This window comes from Anolis carolinensis, unplaced genomic scaffold, assembly GCF_035594765.1.
Source record: "Anolis carolinensis isolate JA03-04 unplaced genomic scaffold, rAnoCar3.1.pri scaffold_7, whole genome shotgun sequence".
NCBI lineage: Eukaryota > Metazoa > Chordata > Lepidosauria > Squamata > Dactyloidae > Anolis > Anolis carolinensis.
Window position 1 is genome coordinate 23,189,676 of NW_026943818.1, and position 12,801 is coordinate 23,202,476.

General features: G+C 38.9%; 1 protein-coding gene across 1 annotated transcript in view; it reads right to left on the minus strand.

Moving 5' to 3' along the window:
- Positions 1–12,378, minus strand: part of ksr1 (kinase suppressor of ras 1) — a 147,900-nt gene extending 135,522 nt beyond the window's left edge. Inside the window, exon 1 of the mRNA XM_062960164.1 lies at positions 11,967–12,378. Within this exon, the coding sequence (XP_062816234.1) occupies positions 11,967–12,215 (249 nt within the window). The 5' untranslated portion in view covers positions 12,216–12,378. The remainder of the gene's footprint in view (positions 1–11,966) is intronic.
- Between the last annotated feature and the right edge of the window lie 423 nt (positions 12,379–12,801).

Genomic DNA, 12,801 nt, shown 5'->3' on the forward strand with positions numbered 1-12,801 from the left:
TGTTCGGAGGCTTCTCTCATGTCCCCACAAGCTAGAGCTGACAGACGGGGGCTCACCCCGTCTCGCAGATTCAAACCACCAACCTTCAGGTCAGCAACCCAACCTTCAAGTCAGCATTTCAGCCAGCACAAGGGTTTAACCCAGGGGTCCCCAAACTTTTTAAACAGGGGGCCAGTTCACGATCCTTCGGACCGTTGGAGGGCCGAACTATAGTTGGCCACCGAGCAATAAATAATAATAATAATAATAATAATAACAACAATAATAATAAAAAAGAGGGTTGGAAGAGACCCTTTGGGCCATTGAGTCCAATCCCCCTCTGCCTTTGTGCACCGAAAGCACAAACAAAGCACTCCTGACAGATGGCCACCCACAATCAATGTTAATAATAATAATAATAATAATAATAAAGAGGGTTGGAAGAGACCCCTTGAGCCGTTTAGTCCAACCCCCTTCTGCCTTTGTGCACCAAAAGCACTATCAAAGTATCCCTGACAGATGGCCATCCAGACTCAATGTTAATAATAATAATAATAATAATAATAATAATAATAATAATAATAATAATAAAGAGGGTTGGAAGAGACCCCTTAGGTCATTTAGTCCAACCCCCTTCTGCCTCTGTGCACCAAAAGCACAAGCAAAGCACCCCTGACAGATGGCCACCCAGCCTCAATGTTAATAATAATAATAATAATAATAATAATAATAATAATAATAATAATAATAAAGAGGGTTGGAAGAGACCCCTTAGGTCATTTAGTCCAACCCCCTTCTGCCTCTGTGCACCAAAAGCACAAGCAAAGCACCCCTGACAGATGGCCACCCAGCCTCAATGTTAATGATAATAATAATAATAATAACAACAACAACAACAACAATAATAATAATGGCTGTAAGAGAAGAAGAGACCCCTTGGGTAATTTATCCCAACCCCCTTCTGCCCTTGTGCTGTGGGGGCCGGATAAATGGCTTTGATGGGCCGCATCCAGCCCCCGGGCCTTAGTTTGGGGACCCCTGGTTTAACCCATTGCGCCACCATGTACAGAGTGTTTCTGTATGGGTTATCCATATTCTTTATCTTTGTGCAAACCACACCTGATATTTATATTTTGTTTTGTTTATTAATAACTTTATTCTTATATCCCACCCCATTTCCCCAAAGGGACTCAGGGCAACTCACATGGGGACCAAGCCCAGCAATACACAATAAAATACAATCACATAAGTACATTTAAAACACATAAACATAAAATCACAAAACATATACAGTAGAGTCTCACTTATCCAAGACTCACTTATCCAAGGTTCTGGATTATCCAACGCATTTCTTGTAGTCAATGTTTTCAATATATCGTGATATTTTGGTGCTAAATTCATAAATACAGTAATTACAACATAACATTACTGCGTATTGAACTACTTTTTCTGTCAATTTTGTTGTATAACATGATGTTTTGGTGCTTAATTTGTAAAATCCTAACCTAATTTGATGTTTAATAGGCTTTTCCTTAATCCCTCTTTATTATCCAAGATAGTTGCTTATCCAAGGTTCTGCCGGCCCATTTAGCTTGGATAAGTGAGACTCTACTATAGTACATTAAAACATAATCAATAGCTACTAGTCAGTACGAATAGCTACTATTAGAAAACAATGTACATATTTTGCAGAAACAACATTTTGTAAATACAGTAGAGTCTCACTTATACAACATCCGCTTATCCAACGTTCTGGATTATCCAATGCAGTTTGTCTCCTACCCGATCCATGGCAGTTTCTCCAGGCAGCAAAGATTGAACTGTTTATGGATTTAATTTCCAACAATGTTGCTATGGTAAGTTCATTTTATACAATTCTATCTTTATTTGTAGTCAATTTGTTAGTAACCAATGTTTTTTGTGTCAATGTTTTCAATATATTGCGATGTTTTGGTGCTAAATTCATAAATACAGTAATGACTACATAACATTACTGTGTATCAAACTGCTTTTTCTGTCGATTTGGTGTAAAACATGATGTTTTTGGTGCTTAATTTGTAAAATCATAGCGTAATTTGACGTTTAATAGGCTTGAGATTAGAAGCAAGCCCCCACATTAGTAGCCTTCAAGAAAGACTTGAAAACATTGTTCTTCCGTTGTGCTTTTGGAGAGTAACTACTTTATATTTCTTTTCCGTTGCTCCCTTCTAATATCTATCCCCTAGACTGCACCACTTTCTTATGACCCTGTTCGCTGTGGTTTTATTCTTATGCCTTTCTCACCCCGAGTTTTAACTTAATGTTCATGTGGCCCACCCTTGTTTTTATTGTTTCCTTGATTTTGCATTGTAATGGATATTATTATTTATTGTATTGTTCACTGTGTTTTGATGTGTTGTTCTTTTATATGCTGTTTATATTGTACTAGCTTTGCCCGGCCACGCGTTGCTGTGGCTTCTGCTTTTAGAGTGTTGCTCTTTATTTACTGTCCTGATTTTAGAGATTATATTGTTCTGTATTATTATATCACAGTAATTATTACATATTATATTTATAATCTCATATTATATGCTTAGAACTGGATTATATGAGCCCTTTCTTCACAGCTGTATAAAATGCACACTGAAGTGGATTATATGGCAGTGTGGAGTCCAGATAATCCAGTGCAAATCTGATAATGTGTATTTTATAGGCAGTGTGAAAGAGGCCTAAGTGAGGCCTAACTCTGCCTGTCCCCTGGACTGAGTGGGTTTCTAGGAGACCAAGTGGGCAGAGATTAGCCTTCTAACTGGCAGCAATTGGATAAAAACAATTATTCCTCTCCCTCTAATTAGGACTTTATTTTTCTTTTCTTTTTATTGTATGAACGTAGAGGCATGGATGAGGGGTTGTGCTGCCAAGTTTAGTGTTTCTGGGATGTGTAGTTTTGTTGTTTTGTCCTAGGCCAAAATTTCATTACTCTTTTATATATATAGATTGTTCTGGGCATGTAAGCCGCCCCGAGTCCCCGTTGGGGAGATGGTGGCGGGGTATAAATAAAGTTTTATTATTATTATTTTCTTTAATCCCTTGTTATTACCCAACATTTTCGCTTATCCATTTATGTTGGATAAGCGAGACTCTACTGTAGATGTTATAAAGACTGCCAATCATGAGACCTTGCACTTCTAAATTTACAGCCGCGTAACTGTTCACAGGTGAGCATATTTATTATTGCATGAGCTTTCGTGGTTCCAGTTTGCATATCCACAATCCAAGCCATTAGTCTTTAACAAGTGCCACACTGCTTTGTTGCTTTCTTGCAACAGACTGATACAGACTGACGTCCTTCTGAAATCCATGGGTTTGTTTTTTCTTCTTCTGCCTACCACAGCAGAAAAGGAAAGAGCTGGATCTTGAACAAAGTCTGCTTCTAAACAGAATGGCAAAGGCACAGATGCAGAGTCGTGCCACCCCTGCTGGGCCATAACCTTGTTCACTCATCTTCCCGATAATGGGGGAGAGAGAAAAACCAATCAAGAAAAAGGGGAGATGGTGCAGCTCTATTTTTAGCACCGGTACCAGGGCAGCAAATCACAAGGCTTCCTCTCTCAGCCTATCTGCAGCTACATTCTTTGCCTTCCCCCTCCTCGCTTGCTCCGAGTATCCCTATGTTTAATACAAAGCAAGGCCTTGGGAGGATGAGAACCAAGCCATCCTTTCCCATTCCTCATGTCGCAAACGCTTTCGGCAGAAAACAGGAAGTCGCTGCAACAGACTCCCCTGCATTGGAACAGATAATATGTATTTAAGAATAACAAGCGCTTAGCCACACACAGGGCAGGCACTATGTGGTGCTCCCTCAAAATGTTTTTGTGGGGGAAGGAAAACCACGCACATAGACACAACCCACCACAACAGATTCCTCATCTTGCAAAAATCAATATACTACGAAACTGAGGAAGAGGAAAGGGGTAGAAGATGGAAAGGAAAAGATGAAGTTGTTTCTCCGTGGCTATTTAAATCAAAATGGCACAGTGTGTTAAAGCGCTGAACTGCTGAACTTGCGGACCAAAAGCGGAATGAGCGCCTGCTGTTAGCCCCAGCTCCTGACAACCTACTGTGTTTCCCCGAAAATAAGACAGTGTCTTATATTAATTTTTGCTCCCAAATATGTGCTAAGTCTTATTTTCAGGGGATGTCTTTTTTCCATGAAGAAGAATTCACATTTATTGTTGAACAAAAAATGAACATTTATTATATACTGTACAGTAGTTATCATAAACCAGCATAACCAGACAAACTGTGAATCCCATCAAGAATTTCTTGTTATTACCAATATTTTCATGTACAACACTTTATGGTACATACATTTACCAATCCTGCTTACTCTGGTGTTCTGTTTGGCAGGCATGCTTCCAAACAAAAACTTTGCTAGGTCTTACTTTCAGGGGAGGCCTTATATTTAGCAATTCAGCAAAATCTCTACTAAGTCTTATTTTCTGGGGATGTCTTATTTTAGGGGAAACAGGGTAGCAGTTCGAAAACATGCAAATGTGAGTAGATCAATAGGTACTGCTCCGGTGGGAAGGTAACGGTGCACCATGCAGTCATGCCAGTGGCCACATGACCTTGGAGGTGTCTACAGACAACGCCGGCTCTTCGGCTTAGAAATGGAGATGAGCACCAACCTCCAAAGTCGGTCACGACTGGACTTAACGTCAGGGGAAACCTTTACCTATAAATCGCAGTTTTCTGTATCGGCTTTTGTAAAATGATGCTCCCAAAATACTGTTGGGACCCATTCAACACTCCCAATGAGAAGTGAACCACCTAAACTGGGCTCTACAGGCCAATGGAGACTCCACCACAGATAAGAGCTATAAGGCCAGAACAAGTCATGAGAAGAAAGACAAAGGGGTTGTTGTATGTTTTCCGGGCTGTATGGCCATATTCCAGAAGTATTCTCTCCTGACGTTTCGCCCACATCTATGGCAGGCATCCTCAGAAGTCACAACCTCTGAGGATGCCTGCCATAGATGTGGGCGAAAAGTCAGGAGAGAATACTTCTGGAACATGGCCATACAGCCCGGAAAACATACAACAACCCTGTGATCCCAGCCATGAAAGCCTTCTATGACACACAGCAAGTCAGCAAAAGGGCTTTCACATGAACAGTGTCTTCAGTTTTTGTGTCAAAGCACTTTAATATCTGTAAGAATGTCAGGGCATTTTAAAACGTGCATGTCCTTAGCAGGAAACAGCAAAAGGAAAGGAAAACCTATTTGGCAAGCAAAAAGGTGAAATATTTCCACTAGGGCAAGCCAACTCATACCATCAAAACTATGTCAGTGCAACCTCAAATTGGTAGGTCTTTAAGCGCCATTCCAAAAAACACGTTCACTGAAACCACATCCTTCCTTCCTTTCTCCTGCCTCTTCCATCTCCCTCCCCTTGAGACCAGTCACAGTGCATCCAGTAGCTGCTTCGTCATCTGCAGCTCTCTCAACCAAACCTTAAAGCCAGTCAATTCAGCGTGCTGCCGCAGCATCAGCCAGCTTCCCGGCGCACTGAGAGGCTTGCGAAGCTGCAAGACTGCTCGCAGTGGTGAAATATGCACAGCAACTCTGGGAAAAAAGCGACAGAGCAAGCAGATGCTGAAGAGACTGAGAACAGAACTGGAGCACAAGGCATCTTTGAAGCAACCCAACTTGAGATCCCTCTCCACTTGTATGCAAGAGTTCTTTCTCCCACCCTGGACATTATTCCACACACACACACACACACATATATCTGAACCCCACTTGCCTAGTTTCCATCAGACCACACAACCTCTGAGGATGCCTGCCATAGATGTGGGCAAAACATCAGGAGAGAATGTTTCTAGAACATGGCCATAGGTAAAGGTAAAGGTTTTCCCCTGATGCTAAGTCTAGTTGTGTCCAACTCTGGGGGTTGGTGCTCATCTCCATTTCTAAGCCAAAGAGCCAGCATTGTCCATGGACACCTCCAAGGTCATGTGGCCGGCATGACTGCATGGAACACCGTTACCTTCCCGCCAGAGCCGTACCTATTGATCTACTCACATTTGCATGTTTTCAAACTGCTAGGTTGGCAGAAGCTGGGGCTAACAGCGGGAGCTCACTCCGCTCCCCGGATCTGAACCGGTGACTTTTCAGTCAGCAAATTCAGCAGTTCAGCGGTTTAATCTGCTGCGCCACTGGGAGCAACTAACATGGCCAGAAAAACTCTAAAATCAGGACAGTAAATGAAGAACAACACTCAGAAAACAGAGGAATTCCTGACATGAAACAATCAGGGCCAGTTAACACCTCCCAACAAAGGATTCCCTCAGGCAGGAAGCAGCCAGGCTTTGAAGCTGCAAGGCCATTCAATGCTAATCAAGGTGGCCAATTGCAACATTCACACTTGCCTCCAACAGACAAGAGTTCTTTCTTTCAGCCTGGACATTATTCTACAGGGATATAAACCCCACTTGCCTAGTTTCCAACAGACCTCACAACCTCTCAGGATGCCTGCCATAGATGTGGGTGAAAAATCAGGAGACAATGTTTCTGGAACATGGCAATACAGCCTGGAAAACTGATAGCAACCCAGTGATTCCGGCCATGAAAGCCTTCCGACAACACAGAGCTTAAAACTTACTTTTGGAACCGTAACTCCAGGATTCCACAACCACCACAGCCATGTGGCTGTGCGATTCTGGGGTTGCATTCCAGTTACTTGGTTTTCCAAACTCTACAAGGATGGATACATTGTGGGCATGGTGCAGAACCTTCCTAGGTTTCTCGTGGGAATAATGTAGCATCCTCACAACCTCTGAGGATGCCTGCCACAGATGTGGGTGAAACGTCAGGAGAAAATGTTTCTGGAACATGGCCATAAAAAAGATAAAGGTTTCCCCTGACGTTAAGTCCAGTCATGTCTGACTCTGGGGGTTGGTGCTCATCTCCATTTCTAAGCCGAAGAGCGGGCGTTGTCCGTAGACACCTCCAAGGACGGAAAATGCACAACAACCTAGCTACCTATTCTTCTACAGTTGCTCACTCCTGCTCTATAAGAAAGCTGTAAAATCAGAATGTGTATCATTTCGAACTCTTTCAACAATGCCCGGCAACAATCACAGTACCAGTTTCCCAAATCCACTGGTTACAACAGGAAGATGGCATCCCATGGGTCACACTCCCACATTGTCTTGCCTTGCTCCACAGCTACCTCTAGTTCTGCACAGTTCTTCTGTCAGTCATTTCCTGCAGCAGCCAAAATGTGCAATCCTCTAGAAGTTCTGTTTTACAATAGCTGGAAGGGACTTCCTTCCTTCCCCCTCATTTTCTCCCTAAAAACTCCATTTTTCCAATCAGCGTAGAGATTTGGAGCATTTTCACACTGTCCCAAATATACATCAATCTCATACATTCCCCATCACAAATATACAAAAGTAAAGGAGATGTTGGAGCTGTGTGGCATAGGTCAGCCTGAGTAATTTAGTTTCTATTTTTCTTTCTAAACACCTTTGCAGAATTTCGGCCTCTCACTGTATATCGAGAAAACCAAAGTATTTATATATAGTATCTATTAATGTATAGACTCTTCCAGCACTCACCAACCAATCCCTCTGCAAAGCCAGAAATACAGCTTGGCATTTGAAGTGTGACTGGAGAACAATGCATGCAGTTGGGGAAAACCCATGCAAACACAATTCAAGTAAAGAGGGGAAATGTTGACAAAGACACATAGACTGGGGAAAGTATGCCACTAAATGAGGACTTAATGGAAAATGTGGGTTAATTTCCATGCAGGTAGGACAAAAAAGTGGCCTTTTTGTTATCATTTCTCTCTCTTTATTAGCTTTCTGTGTGTACCTAAACTATCTTAATGCTATTTATAAGCCACCCTGAGATCTCCCGATATAATGCATATTTTGTGTGTTGTCAAAGGCTTTCATGTCCGGAATGGTCTGACATTTTGCCCACATCTATGGCAGGACTCCTCAGAGGTTGTGAGGTCTGTTGGAAACTAGGCAAGTGGGGTTTATGTATCTGTGGAATAACGTCCAAGGTGGGAGAAAGAACTCTTGTCTGTTTGAAGCAAGTGGGAATGTTGTCATTGGCCACCTTGATTAGCACTGAATGGCCTTGCAACTTCAAAGCCTGGCTGCTTCCTGCCTGGGGGGATCCTAACAATATTCACCACAGAGAAGCTGCTGAAATCCACAAGCATGTGGTCAATTTCAACAGAAAGGAGGAAACCATGAAAATGAACTATATTTGGCTACTAGTATTTTAAAAACTCTAAAATCAGGACAGTAAATAAAGAACAACACTCAGAAAACAGAGTAATTCCGGACATGAACAATCAGGGCCAGTTAACATCTCCCAACAAAGGATTCCCTCAGGCAGGAAGCAGCCAGGCTTTGAAGCTGCAACGCCATTCAATGCTAATCAAGGTGGTCAATTGCAACGTTCACACTTGCCTCCAACAGACAAGAGTTCTTTCTTCCACCCTGTTCATTATTCTACAGGGATATAAACCCCACTTGCCTAGCTTCCAACAGACCTCACAACCTCTGATGATGCCTACCATAGGTGTAGGTGAAACATCAGGAGAAAATGTTCCTGGAACATGGCATTACAGCCTGGAAAACTAACAGCGCTTTAACACACTGCGCCACCAGGGGCCCCATTATATTTTTATATCATATATATATACATATACATTAGTACATACTATACTAATTAGTATATACCAAATATATTATTATATTATATACTACACATTAGTATATGATTGATATTATATTATTACATTATATATACAGTAGTGTCTCACTTATCCAAGGTTCTGTATTATCCAAGGCAGTCTGCCTTTTAGTAGTCATTGTTTTTGTAGTCAATGTTCTGCCATGTTTTGGTGCTAAATTCGTAAATACAGTAATTACTACATAACATTACTGTGTATTGAACTGCTTTTTCTGTCAATTTCTTGTAAAACATGATGTTTTTGGTGCTTAATTTGTAAATTGTCTTAATCCCTCGTTATTATCCAATAATTTCGCTTATCCTATGTTCTGCCAGTCCGTTTATCTTGGATAAGTGAGACTCTACTGAACTATACACTATATTATTCATATATATATATATATATATATATATATATATATAGGAGTCTGATTTTGGATGGTGTATGTGTGCAGTCTTAGCCTGAATACAATGGCTCCTATATGATTATTATTATATTATCATCTTATATTATTATATTATATACTACACATTAGTATATGATTATTATATTATTACATTATATTATTACTATATATATATATATATATACATTAGTACATACTATACTAATTAGTATATACTATATATACCTTATATTCTGGATGGTGTATATGTGCAGTCTTAGCCTGAGTACAATGGCTCCTATATGATTATTACTATAAGATTGTTATTATATTATTACATTATATGATTATTATTTTATTTACTACATATTATTATATGCTATACTAATTATTATATACTGTATATATTATATACTAAACACTATATTATTCTATTATATATGTGTGTGTGTCTGATTTTGGATGGTGCATATGTGCAGTCTTAGCCTGAATACAATGGCTCCTATATGATTATTCTATTATTATGTTATATTATTATTATATTATATACTACTCATTAGTATATGATTATTATATTATTACATTATATTATTACTATATATATATATACACATTGGTGCATACTATACATACCTTATATTCTGAATGGTGCATGCTTAGCCTCAGTACAATGGCTCCTATATGATTATTATTATATTATTATGTTATATTATTATTTTATATAGTACACATTAGTTTATGATTGTTCTTATATTATTACATTATATTTTTATATTATATGTATACATGAGTACATGCTATACTAATTAGTATATACTATACTAATATTTACCTTATATTCTGGATGGTGTATATGTAGAGGCTTAGCCTGAATACAATGGCTCCTCTATGATTATTATTCTATTATTATGTTATATTATTATTATATTATATACTACTCATTAGTATATGATTATTATATTATTACATTATAATTTTATATATATACATTAGTACATACTATACTAATTAGTATATACAGTATATATATATTAGTACATACTATACTAATTAGTATATACTATATATGCCTTATATTCTGGATGGTGTATATGTGCAGTCTTAGCCTGAATACAATGGCTCCTATATGATTATTATTATATTATTATGTTATTATTATTATATATATACATTAGTACATACTATACTAATTAGTATATACTGTATGTATATTAGTACATACTATACTAATTAGTATATACTATATATACCTTATATTCTGGATGGTGTATATGTGCAGTCTTAGCCTGAATACAATGGCTCCTATATGATTATTATTATATTATTATGTTATTATTATTATATATATACATTAGTACATACTATACTAATTAGTATATACTGTATGTATATTAGTACATACTATACTAATTAGTATATACTATATATACCTTATATTCTGGATGGTGTATATGTGCAGTCTTAGCCTGAATACAATGGCTCCTATATGATTATTATTATATTATTATGTTATTATTATTATATATATACATTAGTACATACTATACTAATTAGTATATACTGTATGTATATTAGTACATACTATACTAATTAGTATATACTATATATACCTTATATTCTGGATGGTGTATATGTGCAGTCTTAGCCTGAATACAATGGCTCCTATATGATTATTATTATATTATTATGTTATTATTATTATATATATACATTAGTACATACTATACTAATTAGTATATACCAGGGGTCCTCAAACTTTTTAAGCCGAGGGCCGGTCCATAATCCTTCAGACTGTTGAGGGGCCGGATTATCATTTGAAAAAAAAAAATACAAACAAATTCCGATGCACACTGCACATGTCTTATTTGTAGTGCAAAAACAACAACAACATCAAGAACAATGAAAGAACAATGCAATATTTAAAAATAAAAACAATTTTATCCCAACATACATTTATCAGGATTTCAATGGGAAGTGTGCTCCTGCTTCTGGTCAATGAGATAGTCAAGTTAATTAGGATTGTTGTTGTTGTTGTTGTTGTGTGCCTTCAAGTCATTTCAGACTTTGGGCGAGCCTAAGTCTAAAATGTATTTATTTATTATTTATTTACTGCATTTATTTACTACATTTGTATCACACCCTTCTCACCCCAAAGGGGACTCAGAGTGGCTTACAAATTATATGTACATATATATTATATTATTACCATAGCACAATATTAGCATTATATATTACTATATTGAACTATACCACTATACTGTAATATTATTAGTAATATTATATGTAATATAGAATGTATAATTAATATTATTCTATGGTATTATTAGTGTTATATTGTATTACATTATAATATTATCAATATTATATGTATATACAATATATTATATTATAAAACTGAGGGCGGGGGCCAGGTAAATGACCTCGGGGGGCCGCATCCGGCCCCCGGGCCTTAGTTTGGGGACCCCTGGTATATACTGTATGTATATTAGTACATACTATACTAATTAGTATATACTATATATACCTTATATTCTGGATGGTGTATATGTGCAGTCTTAGCCTGAATACAATGGCTCCTATATGATTATTATTATATTATTATTATATATATATATATATATATATATATATATATACATGAGTACATACTATACTAATTAGTATATTCTACATTTATCTTATATTCCCCCGCAGAGAGCCCCTCCCTCCTTGTTTTAACCGAAAGGGGCGGGGCCTAAGAGGAGCAGCCTCCCCCCTCCCCTGCAGAAGGGGTTAAGGCGGGCGTGTGTATATTATACATATATACATACATCTATTTATATATATATATATATATATAGGAGATCCCTATCTCTTTCTTTACCTCCAAGGCGCGGATCTCGTGCTGGGTGAGGTCGTTGGAGGCGGCGCACTTGGTGCGGAGGCCCTGGAGGCTGGAGAGGGAGATGTCGATGAGGTCCTGGAGCTGCCCGCATTGCTGGGCCGCGCAGGCCGGCCTCCCTCCTCCTCCTCCGCCGCCTCTTCCTCCGTGGCCCTGGCCCTCCTTGCCCCGGCCGCCCTTCTTCTTCTCGCCCATCCTCGGCGGCGGCGGCGGCGCTGCTGCCCTATCCATGCCTCGGCATCAGGATGTCCAGAGAGGTCTCCCTCTGAGGTAAAATGTCGAGGGCGGGAACGTTGCTGAGGTAAATTGCGGGCCGAGCAGGAGCCGCAGCAGCATCGGCGCCGTCCACCTGACAAGCCGCCCTCCTCCGTCGCCTCTCGCCTCACGACCGTCTTTGTTTATATCAGCTGGAGGGGGGCGGGGGGCCGGAAGGAGGGGAGAGGCGCGCGCAAAGGATGACGGGGGTTGTAGTTTGGGACAGAGCATGCGAGGCCTCTTCCTCCCATTCAAGCCCAAGGAGAGCCTCCGGTGGCCTAGAACAAGGGTCCCCAAACTAAGGCCCGGGGGCCGGATGCGGCCCTCCAAGGTCATTTACCTGGCCCCCGCCCTCATTTATAATATAATATTTTTATATCAGTTTTAATAATATAATATATTGTATATACATATGATATTGATAATAATATTATCATTTTATACAATATAATACTAATAATAATGCCATATAATAATATTAATTATATGTTATATATTACACTATAGTGGTATAGTTCAATATCTATATCTATATATATAAAATGATAAAGTTGTTTGCGCA